The sequence below is a fragment of the Stegastes partitus genome, unplaced genomic scaffold (genome assembly GCF_000690725.1).
Source record: "Stegastes partitus isolate 25-593 unplaced genomic scaffold, Stegastes_partitus-1.0.2 Scaffold355, whole genome shotgun sequence".
NCBI lineage: Eukaryota > Metazoa > Chordata > Actinopteri > Pomacentridae > Stegastes > Stegastes partitus.
Genome location: NW_007578086.1, coordinates 202,938 through 225,633, shown reverse-complemented (window position 1 = coordinate 225,633; position 22,696 = coordinate 202,938). Strand labels below are relative to the sequence as shown.

The 22,696-nt window shown below is 39.7% G+C and overlaps 1 protein-coding gene across 1 annotated transcript in view; it reads left to right on the top strand.

Moving 5' to 3' along the window:
• arid3c (AT rich interactive domain 3C (BRIGHT-like)) overlaps positions 1–22,476 on the top strand; it is an 82,681-nt gene extending 60,205 nt beyond the window's left edge. The window contains exons 4-9 of the mRNA XM_008284345.1: positions 7,569–7,752; positions 9,887–10,131; positions 16,337–16,404; positions 16,441–16,645; positions 21,152–21,241; positions 22,298–22,476. Coding sequence (XP_008282567.1) covers positions 7,569–7,752; positions 9,887–10,131; positions 16,337–16,404; positions 16,441–16,645; positions 21,152–21,241; positions 22,298–22,476 — 971 coding nt within the window. The remainder of the gene's footprint in view (positions 1–7,568; positions 7,753–9,886; positions 10,132–16,336; positions 16,405–16,440; positions 16,646–21,151; positions 21,242–22,297) is intronic.
• The last annotated feature ends 220 nt before the right edge of the window (positions 22,477–22,696 follow it).

The following is a 22,696-nucleotide window of genomic DNA, read 5'->3' as shown; positions in this document are numbered from 1 at the left end:
CCCAAGACTTTTCTATAGACTGACGGGAGCAAAGTTGAACTTTTTGGACGATGTGTGTCTCGTTACATCTGGCGTAAAAGTAACAGCATTTCAGAAAAAGAACATCATAGCAACAGTCAAACATGGTGGTGGTAGTATGATGGTCTGGGGCTGCTTTGCTGCTTCAGGACCTGGGCAACTTGCTGGGATTGATGGAACCATGAATGCTACTCTCTACCAGAAAATCCTGAAGGAGAATGTTCGGCCATCGGTTGGTGACCTCAAGCTGAAGCACACTTGGGTTCTGCAGCAGGACAACGATTCAAAACATACCAGCAAGTCGACTTCTGAATGGCTTTAAAAAAATAAAACTAAGTGAAGCTTTTGGAGTGGCTTAGTCAAAGTCTGGACTTGAATCTGACTGAAATGCTGTGACATGACCGTAAAAAGGCTGTTCATGTTGGAAAACCCTCCAGTGTTGCTGAATTTAAACGATTCTGTAAAGACGAGTGGGCCAAAATATCTCCACAGAGATGTGAAAGACTCATTGCCAGTTCTGGAAAATGCTTGATTTCAGTTGTTGCTGCTGAGGGTGGCCCAACCAGTTATTGGGTTTAGGGGGCAATTACTTTTTCACACAGGGCCAGGTAGCTTCAAATAGTTATTTTTTCCTTAATAAATAAAAATATCATTTAAAAACTGCATTTTGTGTTTACTTGGGTTATCTTTGTCTGATATTTACATTTGTTTGATCTTAAAATGGGGGAAAATATGCAAAACAATAAGAATTTCAGATGGGGCAAATACTTTTTCACGGTACTGTAGGTGAAGTTGTGCAGATATTTCACTTGAGCATGATGTGTTTCAAAGTGATGTGTGTAGTTACTGCCTCCATGTATGCTATCAATCCAGTTTCATTGTGCAGTGCAGAATAACACAGAGAAAACTCTTGTTAACTAAGATACTTTTTTATTCACCAACTCTGACTGCAACATCAATATTTCTTTGCTACAGATTTATTAGGAAAAGCAGCAGCATTGCCCTAAAGCAGTTTTAATAATGGCAGTTAAACCCGTGCAGATCAGATCACATGTATATCCCCAGGTTCAACAAACTCTGAGTCTAATCCTGAGCTCTGAGTTGCTCTACTCTGAGATAGGAAACTGAGTTTCTGGTTCCAGAACAGCAGATTTGAGTTAGTTTCATCAACTCAGAGTAGTTTCACCTGGAGTTAAGCGCGTGCCCCACAACTATAGAAAGCCAGCATCAATGGAGTACTGATTCGACAAGTCACCATGGCAACGGGGAAGCGGAAGGCTGCGTCTTTCACCCACTAGAACTGGAAATGTTAATGCGCTCATACGGCGAGTTTGAACACGTTTTTTAAAAAAAGTGTAACGCCGCTGCAGCTGCAACACAGAGAGAGACGGCATGGAGAACATTGCTGCTCGGGTCAATGCGTAAGTTTAAATGTCGTCCTTTGCAATCACAATAATATTACAGGAAAACTGCTTGAATGGTAGCCTATTAATTTATTTCATTTGGGTGCAATCCTGCAGGAAGAAGCGAACTTGGCAGCAGCTTAAGATGAAATATAAAAACGTTCTTCAAGTCTGAGGTTGCAGCATAATGTCACCAATAGAATATAATTTAAAATTAATCTAACAGATCTCTACATCATTCTGCTGAAATCCTGTGGAACTCCTCCTTGATGGCTCTGACAGGTTTTTGTCCAGGGAAAACCACAAAGATGGGGAAAAGCTGTTTAATGGCGAGGCACACTTTTCTGACCGCCCTGCATACAGTTGCCGTAGTCAAGTTCTCTGCATCTCTGACATTGTACAAAAAACTTCCATTGGCAACGAAACGCAGCGCAACACACAGTATCTGCTGGGATGTGAGAGCATGACTACGGTTGGTAATGCTGCACATGTAAGGACGAATTAGGTTGTGTATGTAGATGATGGACTGGGACATGAAACGGTAACTGTCTGGAAATGCTAGAACATCTGTGCTATGGTCTGATAACCATCTCCTGACGAATATTTAATTCTCTGCGCAGTAATGCTGCACCTTCCACCACAGGATTGTTATCAAAAGGACATGTTAGTGAAAAAAGTGACCACCTACTGTGCCTAATGGACTTCTAATAAAGACTACTGACTGATTTTTTTTTTTAATGATTTTTGACAGACGGGCAGAACTAGGCTATGCCAAAACTCGCCTGCTGACTGAATGAATGAATGAATTAAATAATTAATTAATCAAATAGCGCGTGTGGTTGAAAGAGGGCTGAGACAAAGACAAACTCAAGGTTCGTTGAGAAAAGCCTGGTCCTGACCAGGTTAGGTACATAGAGTCTGTTACTATGGTAACTGACCGAGGCTTTACATTACCTCTCTCTGTGAAACAGGCAAGAGTGACCCGTCTTCGTCTGGTTTGAGTTTTCCTCCCTTTGTGAAATGGAAAACTCAGACTTTTCCTCATTTCATTGTTAACAGACTCAGAGTTTTCACTAAACCTGCTTTGTGAAACAGAGTGTGTGGTGTCAGTCTTCTAATGCCTAAACAGGACACAATGATACAGAATTGCTCGGCTTATTGTCAAAGTAACATGATGGCACTGAAGCTGGTTGCAGGTTTAGTTCAAAGCAGCATTTTCTTTGATATTGGAGAGTTCTGATGACAACAGCTCTGTTGATGAAGATGAATCCCAGGCTGCTGTTGATGGGGAATCAGCATTAGTACGAGCAGCATCCGTAGCTTTTGGCTACTATTGAGTAAAAGTTACATAGTGTTCCTTTATAACAAAAAAGCAAATACTGAGGCATCATTGTTTGCCTGTCTCTTTTTAACTTCATACTTTCTTTCTCCTCATGTTCACATTTGCATTTCCAGTCTTTAAGATGGTGGCAAGTCATATTCGTATTTCAACCCTTCTTTTTTATAAAGCTGCTGTACATTTCAGACAGTGAGTTCATTATTCCCTAAAATACATTTTACTCTTTTTCCCCTACAAGAAGCACAGATGTGCTGTCTTCATTTTCACACTATTCCTTCTGGTAAAGCAGTGCCGTGCACTGTCTTTCACTGCTATATTTTCTCTTGTCAGAGTAACCTAAATGGCTTCAATCATGCTGCAGATGGTTGGAACACCTTTGTGTTGGTTTTTCCTTCATGGAAGGAAAGACATGGAATCCTAATTGAGTGATTCCATCAAAAGCAGTACAGACAATGGCTGGAATGGCCTCCTTTGTGTGTTGATAAATACTCAGGATGATTTACTGTTGCTTTGGGACTGTGGGTATTAATTGATTATTATCTCTAAGACTTCCTATCAGCACTTTTTTTTCAAATAAGTCAACTTTTGTTGCCCACCTAATTGCTCAACAATACTATGTGGAGGAAGAAAAGGCTACTTAAGAGTAACCTTAAAAGATGGGAGAGTCTTCGATCCAAAGACAATGGTTACCTTGCTGCTGCATCCAGCTTTCACATTTCACTTGACTAACCTAATTTTTTTGTTCTCTTATGTCTTTAGTATAATTATCACACAGAGTTAACTTTATGTTACAATTTATGTAGGTATTTGAAGTTTCCACACAATTTCAGATTGCATTTTATCACGGCACTGTGGTTTACAACCAGCAGTTAAAAATTAATAAATCCCTAAAAACTCATCTCTGCGCATCAAAGTCACAAATGTAAAAGTTTTTTTTTCTCATGAAAATAACCCCTTCCTGCCTTAAAATGTCTTATATGTAGGTCTACACAGTTGCTTCCTCTGTAATACATAGATTAATGAAGTCACTGTCTGTTTGTCCACCCACCCCTGTTTCACTTGCTGCAGCTGTAGTACACCAGCTCAGCAACAACTTTGACCCAGATGTCTGAATCTGTGTTTCTGAGACTGTCATCAGTGCACTGCTCTGCTATGGCCCTGACTGTTTCTTTCTATGCCTGGAATGTCTTGTATCAAATAAAAAACCCACCATAAACACAAGTTGAAACCATGTTAAAAATCGTGATCTTCATTGGATGGGAAATGTTGCTTTATTTTGCAGAAAGACCATTATTTGGATTGCTACAAGTAAGGGACTATAAGTAGTACTGATTTGTAACACTACGAATATAAGCAATATTCTACTGACCATCAAAAATAAATGAATATATTTAACTAAACACTTTTGTGTATCTTCAATATAGTTTCATTTATCTGAATATTCCACTCAGCATCATCAGTTAAAGGAAGTTACATTTTGATTTCTATTTTATAACTGCTTGCAGCTTTATAAAGTATCATGTATAGTTTTTTATTTTTAGTTACCACTTGGTGCCCTAGTGAGTATTTGGGCCAGCGTGGCAGTATCTGTGGGAGTAAAAAATAAACCGCAGTGTGTGTGTGTGTGTGTGTGTGTGGTGATGAAGGAACATGTCACCCAGTCTAACAGTGAGGCTCACTGATGCATGAATCACAGTTTTGGGACAACAATTGGGCTTAGTGGCACAGAGGAAACATTAGTTAGTTTTTGTATTGGATTTTTAGACCAAGCAAAAGCATAGAATAGCATCCTCATGGTTGGAATTAAACTGCCTGGGTGCCCAAAACATCCTCTTCTATCCTTGAACCTTCACATGTTGGCGATGTACGACAGTCTGTGCCTTACAGCTTCTTTTTTGTCTTTATTTAGGGATTTGAACAAAGTAGATAAACAATTGGTTTCCCCTGCGTCCCTGCATTACTCGTTCATTTCAAGGGTTAAAAGAGCAAAGTAGCAAAGTCAATGAGGAGGAGAAATTGTCATCCCATTATCGGCTCGGAGGTGCAAAGTGATGAAGCCAAGCATAAAGATGATTACTGCACTACTAGAGGCCCTGATGTTCCATATTGTTCCAATTACAAACTGCTCTTCTCTGAGCAGCTCAGAGATTAACTGAAGTAGACTGCTAGACTCTGTGCAAAGTGGATTTCTTCCACTCTGTCCACCATTGCTCACTGTCATAATGACACATGACCTGATGAGATAGTTTGTGCTGACAAAAGGCCTCCATTCTTGCTCTTTTATTCCTTATATCTCTTTCAGGGAATCAGAGAGACAAATACATCACCCTCAGTATTGAAAGCACATAAATCTTGTTTTAAGAGGCTTGTGTCTCCTCAGATTCCGTCAGACAAAGGCTGAGGCTTTTATTTATTATCTCAATCTTTGTTTGGCTACTGTGTCTTCAACCAAATACTAGTTTTATACATCAGTACACGTGCATGTTTTAATTAGTGGTGATAAAGGTAAGCTACAAGGAAAGGGTGTTTTTATTTTGTATCATACTATTTTACTGTAATGCTCAACTCTCCCAGCAGCTCATGCCAATGAAAACCATTCACTGTATCGTATGTTCTTTTCATACCACACGAATAGTTGATGCTCTAATTTTCTTAATGTTCGCAAGCAAACTGCAAATATGCTTTAGTTTTTGGGCTCAGTTTTAAATCAAGATCACCTCAAAATTATCAGATTGAAGTTGGGTTAAATATAGTTGTGTAGTATAAGTTAAGTTACAGACACACTCAGGGATTTTGTTGCAGCACTAAATTATTGTCTCTGTCTCCTTTTATTCCATATATGCCAATTAATAGATGCAGATTAAAATAAAAGTAGTTGACAACAGAAGTAAAATGTAGAATATAAAGAAACAACTGCCAAATATACTAGCAGTATTTTTTTTTCAGTAGAACAGACAAGATGGCTAGTTTTAAACACTGTGACAGGGTAGTAGGAGCTGTGCAGCAAAACTCTCCTAAGTAAACTATCTTGATTGTATCTTTACCTTAAACTTAGCCTTATTTATAATGATTTTAAACTACTTAACATCTGAAAATTGAAAAAAAACAAGCAATAAAAATGAATACCACAGCAGACTTTTGCACCATTTATCGTGTTGTAGATTAAATTCTAAATAGATATCGTTGCCAGTTTGGCATCAATCTAAACTGAGTTTTCACAATAAAGTGAAAACATATTTTTAGAAAATTTTGGAAATGTATTAGAAATTAAAAACTGAAACCTTTCATTGTGTATAGAAGAAATGCATACATCAAAAATGATTTGGGCCCTTGCTGCCTCAGAGTTCGCACTCCTGATTGCTTGAGAAAAGAAGACTTTTCTCTCTTTTTTTTGCTGGTTTTTAGACAGCAGCAGTGTTCTTCATAATCTGTTGTGCTCTGACTCTGAGCCATTTTGTGTATAGCTGAAGAAGAAGGTATTGCACTGGCTGTGTACTCAGCTGATCACACTGCTCTGCAGGGCTTTGTGGTCCTGATCGGTGCTGATGTCATACCAGGCAATGATCATCCGTGCCCGGAAGCTTTCAACAGCACTACAGTAGAATTTCTTTGAATGGAATTTCTTTGAGTTTATGAGAAAAAAGGTGGTGCATCATCCTTCAGTGCTGCCCAGCCCATGATGGATCGTGCAGGTCAAGTGTTGTGTCTTTATAGTTTTTGTCTGGGTTTCACATTTACTTTCTTTAATATAAAATCTGTCCTAAGTCAGTCGACTCAACAGTTACTTGTATACAGAAAAAAAGATTGCACTTATTCTCATATAAAAAGTGAAACTCTCTCATAAGATTCATGTCATGTCATGCAAAGCATTGTCTTCCTTTGAATTATACTGAAATCATTTGTTGTTTAAATCAAGCCTGTCCTGCACTTTCTTTTCAAAAGAGCAAGTCTGAGGCACTGCAGCCTCAGACCTGCTGCTGGTATTGTCTTTAGAGGAGAGAGGAACATCAATCTTTTGTTTAATAGTGTCTCATTCGTTCACATGCCATCACTGCAAAATGAAGCCGTAATTACTGGCCTTAATTGATGTGGCTTTACCACCTTAGACGATACTTCAGAGTCCCCCCCTCCCCCACTGTATAGGCCCCACTGCTGTTGTTTGCACTATATTTCTGCAGCTATTGATCACTATTATGGTAAATCCGATGAGCACAATGGAACTCTGTCAGCGAAATGCAGGTTAATTATCTCAGGGTCAACCACTTTGGAATCTTCACAAAGAACCGGTCGTTCTCTCTTTATGTCTAACATTAAATCGCAAATAGAAATTATTATTGGAGCCCCTTTATTTTGCTCATAAGGGGGCAGGGTGACAGGTCATTAATAGATGACTATTATTTTCTACCGATTGCATTTTTAAAGTTTTTTTAACAAGTCAAGAGTAATTAATGTGTGTTTCTTCTGTTTTCCCACATCGTAATTACTTCATCTTGCAAATTGTGCCTGATATGTATATTTTGTCTTACTTTATGAACAGGAGAAAGGCGTTTTAACACTACATTATGTTATACAAAGGCTATTTCACTGTGTCACAGAAATAATACTTTGTACTTACTAAAGAAGTTTCCAGTGAATGCACAGATTAGATATTAAAAACTTTTCTTGAAAGTTATATTTCTTGCTCTTAACAAAGCTGTCAGACTTTTGACTGGCTTGAGATAAATTAGCCTTATAAGAAGGTGGAGAAGCCTATTGATGGGAGGAAAGTTAATGGAATTGATTGTAGATATTGTGTTTGCTTTCTGCAGGGACTCCAGTGAATCGGATTCCTATCATGGCCAAGCAGGTGTTGGATCTCTACATGCTCTACAAGCTCGTCACAGAAAAAGGCGGCTTAGTGGAAGTCATCAATAAAAAAATATGGCGTGAGATCACCAAAGGCCTTAACCTCCCTACCTCTATTACCAGTGCAGCTTTCACTCTCCGAACACAGTGAGTACAAGCAAAGATGATAACCCCAGATGACTGATAACCTGCACTCACACTGCTTCACTGACATCAGGTCAACTAAGTGTTATGTATGTGCCCTGGATGAATGAGATACTTTGTTTATTTTGCAACCAGTGAGTTTTAGATTGTGTGTGTTACTTTTTTTTTCTTCAAATGCCTCTGAAAGGTTTATTTCTTTAAATGTCGGCCATATATGTGTAAAGGAGGTAAATTTGTTTTCACCACTGAGTAAGCTGTTACTTCAAACAAGATAATTACTAAAGATTAATGTCGTTAGGTTTTTGCTAGAGCATGCATTTCAGATAATACAGGACTTTTTGGAGTCTGGTCTCTATATTGGTCTTCGAAGCCATTTACCCATAGTTACACACAATAATAATCTACACGTATACAGACACTGTATATTAAAACATGGACATAGCACTTATCTAAGCTGCATTAAATAAATAAGTAATCCATTGATGTGGCTACAGTATACAGTAGCATGTAGTTAAGTGTCCCTCAGAAAGTATGCAACAACCCAGTATCCAAGAAAATTGACCTCACTTGTCCAGGTGAAAATACTAATATTTTCCTTTTTTCATTGTCTTGAGAATGTGGAATGTGAAATAAATATCAAAATTCATAAGTGATAAATAATTGCAAAGTAATTATGGAAATGGACCTCTCTGTTGCATTCTACAGAACACTGTGTAGAGCGAGAAATAATGACACAATTAGAATGGACAATTTCTGGAAAAATTGCAGTGTGTTTCCTAAAAGCTTTTGCAGCTGCAGCGGCTTCGAGCCTTTGGCACATTGACGCAAGAAAGCTGCGAGTGAACCTCCAGCCTTCCTAATATGGATCCTCCCACTATACCATCTGAGCCATAGCTGCCAGAAAATATCCAACCATGTTTGATCACATTTAGCATCCTCCCTAGAGACTTTGCTGTTGAAAGTTGAAATACCAATAGTGGCTGGCATACTACTGTTTAGCTTGTAAATCTATTGTCTGCTGTTGAAGAGACACAAAACATATATCAAAAAAGCAATAAACATTAGCTTCTTAGAATTACTAGTCTTCGGAAATTTGAACATCAATGTAGACAATCATTAAATTTAACCCTATTCAGGACTTTCATGTTGCCATACGTAGAAGGTCTTTCGGGGTCCATTGGACCCCAAAGAAAGAATATGTGCAAAATATTTGTTGGTATTCATTATAGACCTTGATACAAGGTGACGTATTTTTGGTTCCAAATGCATGACACATGTCCCCCTTTGTATAGTTAAAAGTTTTAAAAAAAAGTCTTCAAAAATAAAAATAAAAAAAACAATACCTGTCACCTAAACCAAATGGCCTGGGGTCCAAAAGACCCCAAAAGTCCTGAATAGGGTTAAAAGATGGAAAACACACATCAAATAAATGTTCCTACAGTGAACATGGTAGGTGATATGTGACTCATTTGTGCAACATTCCATACAGTTCAGGCCTGAGGACATCTACATGCCCTCAACACAATCCCTCAACTGTCCCCATATGTACAGAGGAGCAAGGGCCCAATCATTGCTGCTTGCAGCTTTAATCTCAAAATGTATTTTTGGGTCAGTGAGAGCAGGTCATGTTGAATTACACAACTTCTAACATTAGCTCAAGAACATGACTTACTTGTTAACTACATTGCCCCTGGAAGACGTTACAGCTTTCTTGTAGCTTACAGTCACTGACGGTAACTGACGGTCTCTTTAACTAACGGTAAAAATGAATCCTATCAGCTAGTCATAAGTTTATGTTCTGTCCTTGACACAAACACACAGCCAAAAGTTCTTGTTTTTGCCCTGTGGACAAAGAAGCTTTTTGAGATTATTTGCTATATTTGTAAATTTTGTTCAGCACGTGAAATCAAATAATTGAACTGTACATATAACCATTTCATTTCTTCATGGAAACACACAAGATGTTCTAGTAGTAAAGGCATGCGGCTAGTTTAAATGGCTACATGGCTTCATTGTTTCATCACTGATTTTTTAGTGCCACTCCCAGATTGATGATTGATTGACAACATGTGACAAAGGTGCGAAGTGAAAAAAAAAGCTAAGTAAACCATTAGAAAAATCTTCCTCTACCCTGCAGGTACATGAAGTACCTCTACCCATATGAATGTGAAAAGCGGGGACTGAGCTCCCCTGGAGAGCTTCAGGCAGCTATCGACAGCAACCGGCGGGAAGGCCGTAGGCAGAGCTATGGCTCCGCTATCTTCAACTACTCTCCTGTGGGTACCCCCACCCTCCTGTCGTCACCAAAGATACAGATGTCCCACCTACCTATGCTCACTCACACAAGTGGCCATATCTCTCAGGCGCCTATAATCAAAAAAGGTAAGATGTGACAACATAAGACATAGGACACAAGCTTTGAAAACGTGACAAAATAAAACATGAGTCCACAAAGTTGCAAAATTAGTCTTACCATTTAATTCAGCTGTGGAGCAAATTAGTCTTTATTTGAAACATGCTTATGTGAGATGTTATCACTTCCTCTGTTTTAGTAAGTATATTTTAAGAATATTTGATCATGTTTTGGTAAGACATTTCCCTGTTTTTCATCCACTCCGATTGTAATTTGTTATTAATGCAACACCATCATTTATGTCTACCTGCTGTTTTGATAAATTCAGAGCATTAATTCTGTCAGTATGTCATGTCATACTGCCCACTCAGTTCATTTTCTCTCTTGAATACAAATACCTGTTGTCTTTGTATTTATTTATACTCAAGCCTACAAAAATGTTCCACATTAAATGCATTTATGTAATTCAGCTGGTAAAATGCCTCCCTTTCCTGAGACGTTTTAATGCGAAACATCTGCAGGCAGTGTTTTATTGAAAATATCAAATGCTGCAAAATACAGTGTGTGTTATCAAAGTAGCAGCCTGATAAGTATGGCATGGTTTTGTTTATGTATGAATGAAATAATGCTGTACAGATGTGCATTACGCTAGATGTACCATACAATTATTTGCCTTTTTTCACGACTGAAATTTGATGGAGGCAACATTTTCTGTGAAAAATGCATGACAAGTGTCCCTTTTCTGGAACAAACATCTGGCACATTGATTTTATGTATTTATTTATTTTTATTAAATCTTAATCTTAATTTAAAAATCCTTTTGGTCATAAGGCAATTAGCAGGCCAGATCAGAAATAGACAAATTCTGTTTCTGTCACTCTGAAGGATGGTCCATTTCCTCCTCTAAGAATACTTTGTCAAAGAAAAGATTGCACATGGTATAGTACACCGACCGCAACATCGATGAGAAATTGTGGCATGATTACCACTTAAGCAGAAGTCACTGTGTTTGCATGTCAGAATTTGATTTCACAACTGCTGCCTCATTTCCATCCATTCATGCTTAAGTAACTTGTGGGTATTGTGGTCATTCCCACCTAAGAGGAAACATCTTGCAGGACTTCCTCATTTTCCGGGACACACTAATGCTCTCAAAAAAGCGCTGGGAGCGCTCTGAATATAGGTCCTCATGAAAAAAATATCACCTGTCTGATCTGTGTAGCGTGCCATAGAGATATCAGACGTGTAAAAATACACAGCTATTTTAGTGTTGCCAGTGTTCACCTACAAACATTAAGCACATCCTTTATTTTAATTGTCAAATGGAAAAAATTCCACTAGTAGGTTAGAGTTTGTGCATTGTCATATAATCAGCTCCCTCATGTGCCTTTGTTGCTGGCTAAAGGGTTGAAGGTGAAGTACAGCGGTGGCTCCCTGTCTGTAGTACCTTAGAAAGTATTGTAAAAATGTACACACAAGCAATCTGTGACCCCACCAGACAAAGTATGGGAGTCCCATTAGCATGTTGGGTGGATCGATGATCTAACTAATGCCAAATCGCAAAAAAGTATCCTGTCTATCTCCACTGTGCTGTATAAATAAGAAGAAAACTATTCTTAAAAACTACATAGGAACCTTTTAGTGCTGGGAATTTTGTTCCTGTCATCTTTCCATTATTTTGAAGGTGATATTTGGCACTATCTGCCCATTAAATTCAGTTCAATTCAATTTTAGTTGTATGGTGCAGTTTACAACACCCGTCATCACACAGCACTTAACAGAGTAAGGTATAGACCTTACAAATTTAAACAGAGAACCCAACAATCCAAAGTTGCCTTTGGACTCCCTCCCTTGGGAAGGAACCAAAAACCCACCCCAAAGGAGAGGGGGGGGGGGGAAATCCAGCAGAACCAGGCTCAGGGAAGGCAGCCATCTGCCTCAAATGGTTGGGTAAGAGTGGGGATGAGGGGGTGGGGGGAAAAAAAGGGTAGTAGATGGAGAGCAAGCAATAGAACAGAACAATAAATATAAATATTTTGAGGGTCGGTGAAGCCAGCAGCTGCAGGTCAGGGACGTGATGGAGAGGAGAAGAGAGGAGAGGAGAGGAGAGGAGAGGAGAGGAGAGGAGAGGAGAGGAGCTCAGTACATCATGGGATTCCCCTGACAGTCTAAAGCTATAGCAGCATAACTAAAGGACAGTTCAGGTGATCCTGAGCAACTATCAGCTTTATCAAAGAGGAAAGTTTTAAGCCTAATCTTCAAAGCATAGAGGGTGTCTGCCATCTGAACCCAAACTGGGAGCTGATTCCGTAAGAGAGGAGCTGATAACTGAAGGCTCTGCCTCCCATTCTGCTTCTGGAAACTCTGGAACCACAAGTAGACCTGCAGTCTGAGAGCGAAGGGCTCTGTTAGGATGATGCGGTACAATAAGGTTTTTACGGTCAAGTGGAGCTGCTCATTAAGAGTTTTATACATTAAAAGCAGGAGTTTAAATTCTATCCTGGGTTTTACAGATAGCCAATGAAGAGAAGCTAATACGGGAAAGATATGATCTCTGTTACTGGTTCCTGTCAGAACTCTGACTGCAGCATTTTGGATCAACTGGAGGTTTTTAAAAGAGTTTTTGGGACATCCTGATAATAAGGAACTACAATAGTTCAGTCTCGAAGTTCTTTGGGTTCTTTGAATTGCTCTTTGTCTGGTCCCTCCCCCAGAACCATTTTGCCTTGGGAGACCCTACCAGGGGCTAGTGCTCCGGACAACATAGCTCCCACAATCACAGGGACACGCAAACCCCTCCACCATGATAAGGTGGCAATTCATCGGGGGGCAAAGAACCTATTCATGACAACGATGAATAGGGAAGCCGCCACCTCGCCCGAAAGTGGGAAACCGGGGCACCCTCCTGGAGCCAGGCCTGGGTGGGGAGCTCGCCGGGGAGCATCTGGTGGCCGAGCCTTGGGGCCCCATGGGGCTCAGTCCTGCACAGCTCAAAGAAGTAACATGGGGCTACTGCCCAGAGGGCCCACCACCCTCAGGGCAAAAGATCGAGGTCGGATGCTATGCTCACCGGGTGGTAGACAGGAGCGGGCGTCCTGGCGTAACGTCCCTTGGTGGCATAGACTAGCTCTGGTGACGTGGAACGTCATCTCACTGGCGGGGAAGGAGCCTGAGCTGGTGCAGGAGGTGGAGTGTTACCAGGTAGATATAGTCAGGCTCACCTCCATGGATGGATGGATGGATGCATGGACAGTCTAGAAATTCTAACTGCATGGACTAGTTTCTCAGCATCACTCTGAGACAGGATGTTCTTGATTTTTGCATTATTATGTAGATGAAAAAAGGCTGTCCTACAGACTTGTTTTATATGGCTATTGAACAACATGTCCTGGTCAAAAGTAACTTTCTTTACAGTAGAACTGGAGGCCAAGGCAATGCCTTCTAGAGTAACTATCTGGTTTGATAGTGTGTTTCTGAGGTGTTAGGGCCAAATACAGTAACCTCAGTTTTGGCTGAATTTAAACGAACAGGTCATCCAGGCCTTTATGTCCTTCGGACATGCCTGGAGTTTCACCAACTGATTGGTTTCATTTGGCTTCATAGATAAATATAACTGGGTGTCGTCTGCATAACAGTGGAAATTCATGCAGTGCTTCCTAATAATATTACCTAAAGGGAGCATGTACAAGGTGAATAATATACGTCCTAACACAGAGCCCTGTGGAACTCCATAACTAACTGTACTATGGATGAATGAATCATCATTAACATGAACAAACTGGATTCTGTCTGATAAATATGATTTAAACCAATTTGGTGCTGTTCCTTGAAGCCCAATTAAACATTCCAGTCTCTGTAATAAGATGCTGTGATTCACTGTATCAAATGCAGCGCTGAGATCCAGTAGAACAAATATAGAAACTAATCCACTGTCTGAAGCTAAAAGAAGATCATCAGTGACCTTCACCAGTGCTGTCTCTGTACTATGAGTCATTCTAAATACTGATTGAAACTCTTCAAACAAACCATTTCTATGCAGATAATCACATAATTGGCTTGCAACAAGTTTTTCAAGAATTTTAGAAATAAAAGGGAGGTTGTATATGGGCCTATAGTTTACTCAAACACCAGGATCTACGGTAGGCTTTTTGAGTAGTGGTTTTATTACAGCTCCTTTAAAAGCCTGCGGTACGTAGCCTGTTAATAGAGAGAAGTTGATGATATTTAATACTGCAGTATTAATTCAAGGAAAGATTTCCTTGAACAGTCTAGTTGAGATGGGGTCTAACAGATGTTGCTGGTTTAGATGAATTTACTATCTACGTGAGCTCTGAGAGATTTACAGCAGAGAAGAAGTCCAAGTATAAATCTGTTCCTGTGGATGCATCCAAGGCAAACGCAGTGTGCCTTGATGGACTGCTTAAAAGACATTGGACGGAAAAAACACGAACGGATCACAACTCCCTTAACCTGAATGAAAACAAAACTATAATGTTTGGTTGACCAGACCTCTTGGACGATGCTGTCCGCACTCGTGGTCCTTTGGCTTTATGTAATTGCTCTTTTGGGAAAAAACCTTAGTATGATCAGCTCCTTTAGATTTGATAGGCAGATCAGCTCAGTGGTCAAAACCAGCTTTTTTCAGTTAAGACTGTTGGCATAGATAAAGCTCTCCGTAGCTCCCTCTCAGTGACTCTGAAAAAGTGATACCTTTTAGTCCCACACGGCTAGACTGGAGTTCTTTGTATGTAGGCATGTAGCAGTCGCTCCTTCTGCATCTGCTGGTTCAAAATTCAGCAGCTCCTCTCTAAACAGGAAAAAGAAAACATGATCAAATAACTTCAGCCTTTAGTTTTAGCCTTTATTGTACAGGTAAGTGGAGAGGGAGACAGAAAAGGCAGGGAGAAGAGTGGGGAAGGACTCAAACCATGGCCGCTGCATCGACCACAGCTCAATCAGATGCTCCTGGATGTTTCGAGGACTAGACTCAAAAAAACGCTGCTTAAGACCCACATTTTTTTTATTGGCGTCTGATTCAAGTAGAGCCTGACATCCTTACTTCATTTATTACTGTGTTGTATTTTTGTTCTTCCCATTATTTTTTGACTTTTGTTTACTTTTGTTATTGTATTTTCTTATTTATTTTTGTTTAGTTATTTTTTTATCACCAGAAATTGTTATGTGTTGTGTTTTGTTGTCAACATTCTGGACTGATTTTTCAGATAGTGTACTCACATCTCATTTTTGTGATATCCAATTACAGACTTTGATGGAAGATTTAATCCTGAATGCTTGCAAGAAAGTGGTATTGGCATTTCATTTAAAGTCTGATATCAGCAAGAATTGTCAGCCTTATATGATGACATCCATTAAAATGTTATAGTCAACAGCGTCATAATAATAATACCAGTAACAATGTAAGCCTTCAGAAATTAGTTTAGCAGAAAGCAATGATGCAGGAATGAAAATGTGTAAAATGTCAACCGATTCATATTGACAAGATATAAAACAACAAAATTATGTCACGAGAAGCATCCATCCATCCATTATCTATACACCGTTTAATCCTCACTTGGGTCGCGGGGGGGCAGAGCCTATCCCAGCTGACTCAGGGTGAAGGCAGGTTCACCTGGACAGGTAACCAGTCTATCACAGGGCTACACAGAGAGACAACCAGCACACTCACATTCATACCTACAGACAATTTAGAATCACCAATTAACCTCAACATGTTTTTGGACTGTGGGAGGAAGCCAGAGAACCCGGAGAGAACCCACACTGCACGGGGAGAACATGTAAACTCCACACAGAAAGATCCCAGGTGTCCGAACTGGGATGCCAACGGGGGACCTTCTAGCTGTGAGGCAACAGTTCTAGCCATTGAGCCGCCGTGCAGCCCCAGAAGCACACAGGAGCAAAAAAAATATATGCTGCATTCAATTGGAAAGAACCTTGGAACAGATTTTAAAATATCCAGTCCGAAATATCAACTCAACTAATATATTTCCTGCTAGTATTTTAAATCTACATCTCTTTCATAATGCATGTCTAAGAATTTTTTGTGGTGCAATGAAAGCAAGGACAAAATACAGCATATTTTATAGCAGGGTATTAAAAATATGATTAGACTACGACCAGGAGCAACCTGTTTATGGCTTTTGACTCAAACTGACTTCAGATCTGCGTTGTTTAAGAACACAGAGACAGCTATCTTAACAGTGTTTTTTTCTCCAGAGGAGCCCATGATGACCAGCTGCCTACCCAGCCGGCTGACCCTCCCCATTTCACCCAGTGGTCATCATGCAGCAGCTGTGGCCAGCCAGGCTGCAGCAGCTCAGGCAGCAGCAGCAGCTCAGGCAGCAGCAGCTGTCCAGGCAGCAGCTCTGGAGCAGCTCAGAGAGAAACTGGAAAGTGGTGAACCACCAGAGAAGAAGATGATGATGGTGACGGAAGAGCAGCAGAGGATCATGCAGCATGCCCTTCAGCAAAACTTGCTGGCAATGGCCACTCAGTTACCCCTCAACATCAAACTCAACAACAGAGGTGAGACACTAAGTGGCTATTTAAGTACACAGAGTGCGCACGGCACTGCATGGAGAGTTTATTTTCTCTTTGTGTTCTCTAGGACCATAGCATTCTTCATGGAAATAGCTCTTAGAAATTACAAATCTGTGAAATATGTGTGTGTGTAATTGTGGAACTGAAATTTCTGCTTTCGTTGTTTAAAAAACAAAAAATCCTCCAGTGACTTCTGTGTACTCCCTGGCAATTACAATATGGGCCTGTTAGAGCTTTTGTTCTTTCTCTCTGCATGGCTTTGACAATGAAATATAAAAGTACACTATATCAGAGGCTTAACAGAAGGTAGCCACAGAAGCAGATTCTTCTTGTTTGAAAGCTCAGTGTGGTACTGTTTGCATGCGACACAGGTTTTGTTCTTTAATTCCTTTGCATGCAGCCAACAATACAAAGAAACGGAGACTTTTTCTATGATATAATGCCTTTCTAACTCATTAAACACAAAATATGCCATAAGTCTGGTCATATCAAATATTTCTACGATTATAACCAATCTCTTAAAAAAGAGCCACACCAATAATAATGTATTGATCTTATTAGCACATATTGGGTCTGTTTCACAAAGCAGGTTTAGTGAAAACTCTGAGTCTGTTAACAATGAAATGAGGGAAACTCTGCGTTTTCCGTTTCATAAAGGGAGGAAAACTGAAACCAGAGGAAGAGGGGTAACTCTAGCCTGTTTCACAGAGAGAGGTGTAATGTAAAGCCTCAGTCAGTTGCTGTAGTAACAGACTCTATGAACCTAACCTGGTCGGGACCAGGCTTTTCTCAATGAACTTCGAGTTTCTCTCTGTCTCCGCCCTCTTTCAGCCACATGCTATTTTCCTCGTTAATTCATTCAGTCAGCAGGCGAGTTTTGGCATAGCCTAGTTCTGCTGTCTGTCAAAAATCATTAAAAAAAAAATCAGAGTCAGTAGACTGCACTAGAAGTCCATTAGGCACAGTAGGTGGTCACTTTTTTCACTAACATGTCCTTTTGCTAACGACCCCGTGGTGGAAGGTGCAGCATTACTATGCAGAGAATTAAATATTCTTCGGGAGATGGTTATCAAATCGCACATAGATGTTCTGGCATTTCCAGAAATTTATCTTTTTGAGTGGTACCATTTCACGTCCCAGTCCATCATCAACATACACAACCTAATTCGTCCTTACATGTGCAGCATTACTAACCATAGTCATGCTCTCACATCCCAGCAGATATTGTGTGTTGTTTTTTGTACAATGTCAGAGATGCAGAGAACTTGACTACGGCAACTGTATGCAGGGCGGTCAGAAAAGTGTGCCTCGCCCTTAAACAGCTTTTCCCCATCTTTGTGGTTTTCCCTGGACAAAAACCTGTCAGAGCCATCAAGGAGGAGTTCCACAGGATTTCAGCAGAATGATGTAGAGATCTGCTAGATTAATTTTAAATTATATTCTGTTAATGACATTGTGCTGCAACCTCAGACTTGAACAATGTTTTTATATTTCATCTTAAGCTGCTGCCAAGTTCGCTTCTTCCTGCAGGATTGCACCCAAATGAAATAAATTAATGGATTACCATTCAAGCAGTTTTCCTGTAATATTATTGTGATTGCAAAAGACGACATTTAAACTTACGCATTGACCCGAGCAGCAATGTTCTCCATGCCGTCTCTCTCTGTGTTGCAGCTGCAGCAGTGTTACACTTTTTTTTAAAAAACGTGTTCAAACTCGCCATATGAGTTAAGATTTCCAGTTCTAGTGGGTGAAAGACGCAGCCTTCCGCTTCCCCGTTGCCATAGTGACTCGTTGAATCGGAGCTCCATTGATGCTGGCTTTCTATAATTGTGGTGCGTGCGCTAAACTCCAGGTGAAACTACTCTGAGTTGATGAAACTAACTCAAATCTGCTGTTCTGGAACTAGAAATTCAGAGTTTCCTATCTCAGAGTAGAGCAACTCAGAGTTCAGGATTAGACTCAGAGTTTGTTGAACCTGCTTTGTGAAACGGACCCCTGGTCTATCTATCTATCTATCTATCTATCTATCTATCTATCTATCTATCTATCTATCTATCTATCTATCTATCTATCTATCTATCTATCTATCTATNTCTATCTATCTATCTATCTATCTATCTATCTATCTATCTATCTATCTATCTATCTATCTATCTATCTATCTATCTATCTATCTATCTATCTAATTGCGGTCTTACAATATATTATATTTTTGTAGATGACAGTATACAACAAAAACATTCTCCACAATAACTATATAGTAAATATAATCGTAGTTGTAATTTGATCTAATGAACAATTCAAAATCATTCTAATTCTAGAACCTAAACTATGTCCAACCAAAGTGAATAAACACTTGATTAGAGATATTCTGTTCTCTTATTTATAATGTGCAGGACTTGTACAATACAAATGTTTGAGAGATATTTTTCTCTTCTTCTTCTTCTTCAAATGGTAATTTTCATCTGCTGCGTTTTTGTTATTCTCTGTTCTACTTTAAAATACTCCAAAGTTGTATATTAGACTACAAATTTGGGTAAATAGTAAATTGTGTGTGGCATAATTGTTCCGCTATTGTTCGTATGGTTAACATACCTCCAAACCATATTTGCTGCTGTGGTTTGGCTTATGCTCGATTGCTTCTGATGCTGTCATACCCTCCCTCATGTTGGTGAAGTTTCACAGTGTGGTTTCTGTCTCGTTCATGCAGTTCCTTACAATTTAGGAGCCATGTTGCATGAGACGTGATGTAGGCGCCACTCAGATGAATGTGGTGTTCACAGGTTCTTTATAAATTTGTTCATGTAGTTAGCCTTAAGTGGAAACTACGTGTGCAGTCACTTTTGTTGCAGTGGTCACAGATGAACTGACTTTTGCTACACTGAGGATGTTCTTTGTGGTCTGTTTTTTCTGCAGAGAAATGAGAATAAGAAATAAGCTGCTTTGTTTTTAATTATACATAACATGAAATATCCTACACCTTAACGTAAAACTCATACTATTATTTGTAATATTAATACACTGATGCAATTTGGAACCATTAAATATTCACAATCAAAACCGCCAAACCTATTTAAAGCAAAATTCAATTCAAGGTCTTTATTGGTCACAAACACAGTGATACATGGTAAAACACTCAGTGAAATGCATTGTGCACCTGTTCCAAACAGTAACGGTGCTGGACCAGGTATGATGGCTGCCACACTCACCGGTGTCATCTTGGGAGAGGTCGCATAGAGATACATGATTGCCCTGGGTGAAATGTCCCTTTATCACTACAGACACACACATCGAAGTTTATGTAGACTGAATCTCACAAACAATACTGACAGAGCACTGAATGTGTTTTAGTCCATTACTAAAAATAGTGTCAAACAAAGGATGTGTTGCCTCTTGTTTGAGTAACATTTATCAAGAATATGAGAGACAGACAAACACATTGCTGATTCTGGTTTATTTTAATGTATAATTTAAAATCAGGTGTTCTTGTAATGTGAGTTTGTTACCTGCCTCCAAATTAAATGACAATGTGTCTACCACCGTGGGTGGCGTGTCAAAAGCAGCTAATGGCCCTACCAGAGAGGCTGTCTGAGATTCTGCACTGAAACGCCTGAACCACTAATGTGCACATAGTTCATCATATAACATGTGTAATTTGAAACTTGGCTCCATAGATGTTTTGAAGAAATAATTTTTCTTGACCGCAGGCAGAATCCAGCCTATCATGAGTAAAAATGCCCGTCTGGCTGGGCTTTTGCTGCAGCCAGCGTGGCTCATGACAAGCCATAAGTCACATATGACTTAATGATAGAGGCTAAAGGAAGAATAAGGGGCCTATCTGCTCAAGTGTGATATCATTTCTGTCTGCATCACTGCCTCTCTCATATTAGTCATAATAGTGGGCTTTGCACTTGATACGTGATGGAAAAATGAGTGAGAATCTTTCCCAGGTTAATTCCCACACTGGCTGTCTGGCTCTGGCCCTCACAAATAAACACTGTCATTTAAAGATTACATCCAAACACTATTATTTGTCTCCACCCAGATGCACTTGGATGGACAAATTTGTGTTCACAGATGGTTTGATATCACAGCAGCTCTCTGAGATAACTTTGTGTGTAAAGTTGCTCCATTTTCTTTACCTTGGTAAAGGTTGTCTTCTTTTCATGTTTGGTGTCAGACCCCCACCAAGACCTTGCTCACTACTGATTCCCCTGATTAAATAAAGGTTTGAAAAAATACATTGCTGTTCACAGCCACATTTTTCGCCAAGTTTTCCAACTGCGATAGGATTCATCCGTAATTGACATGTACAAATTGCTGTAACATCTTTTGACAGTTCTTTCTCCCCAGAACTCTTTAATAAAGTTCTCCTTATCCTGTCACTCTCTGAATTATCACCAATACTCCTCTTGCTTCTTCTGTTCCCTTTCTAAATGCTCATATTGAGTTTTTCTCTCTCTCCTTCTGTGCCTCCTCTCTTGACAGATGATAGACAAGAGACCGCATTGAACCTGTCTACCAACGGCATTAGCAGCATCAACATGTCAATAGAAATAAATGGAGTTGTCTACACAGGTAAATAGAGGGGCCGTTTGCTGATGTAATTGCAGGCAGGAAATTCAATAAGTTATAGCAGCACCCTGGTGCTTAGTCCCCTACGCAATTTGATGTTTTTGCTATAAAATCCATTGTAATGAAGTGGCAGTCCAATAGAGTTAAAAAAGTTAAATATCTCAAAATTGGGCCTGTGGATTTGAGGTCGATGGGGCTTGTTGTCTTATGTGCCTGCCGTGTGTGTGTGTGTGTGTGTGTGTGTGTGTGTGGGTGGGTGCGTATGTGTGTGTGCGTGCGTGCGTGTGTGCGTGCATGTGTATGTGTAAATGGAGGTAGCTTGTGTCTTGAAGTAATTACTGCCTTTCTGCTTTAACAGAGGCCATTGTTGTCAGCATATAAGCTTGGTGGCTGTCATATAATATCTGAGGTTTCTCTTTGAGAGACAGAGTTCAGTAACCACAGTGCTGATTTGATCCAGCTCAGCCTGCCACAGGCTGACACCCACTTTATTCTATCTATATATTTGGATCTGTAGATACTGAAATATAACAGTTACTGCTGAAGGTAGCAGTTCACTGTCTTTAGAATACTGCAGATCTGCATGACAGATGTGCCGTAGATGTTGTTTTTACAAGTAGCAATAGAAAGATATAATGGTAAATAAAATGTCTTACATATAATGTTAAATACACTTTATATTGTAATTTCTATCATTACTGAACCTAATTATGTATTATCCTGAGCTGATAAATTTATAGGGGAAAACTGTACCTACATTATATTTAGAATTAATATTATTGTATTTAAGCCACTACACGTATAGAAGTGTAGCATCTTTTACACTATTCTGACAGCATACCTTTTGTTTGTTGGTAAATCAGAACACAATACACAAAATAACTTTAAATTGCACCTTAAGTAGGTTTTCTTACCAGACCGTATTTAATGAAAAAATGTTACCGACTATCTGGTAGCTGCATATGAAATAAACAGCCTAAAATACATAAAACACTTCAAGAGCTGGAGTCAGGACAGTGTGACTGTGAAGCTGACTTAGATTTGATGTTTGCTCCTCAGGCATCCTGTTTGCTCGGCAGTCAGCCATAGCAGGGATGACGGGACACCGTGGGAAACACAGCAACTGTCAGACTCAGGGAAAGACAAGTCCTACACAGTTCCAGCCATCCTCTTCCTCCTCCTCCTCCTCATCGTCCTCCTCTTCTTCACTTCATGGACAGAGAAGCTCCTCCCCCTGAGTTCCCTGTTCCTCCTCACCACCCCTTCTCACCCCACCAAGGAGGAGATCCATCCTCTTCTCAAAGACACCAAGCAGTTGGAGTTGGTTTTGAAGTTTGCGTACTTTACATCCGTTCAATCAGATTCATTTTAGGTCAGCAAACAAACAGATTGAAAAACAGCAATCTACTTACAAACTCAAGATCTTCCTGTCCTTATTCCCACTGTTCCTAATTTGAA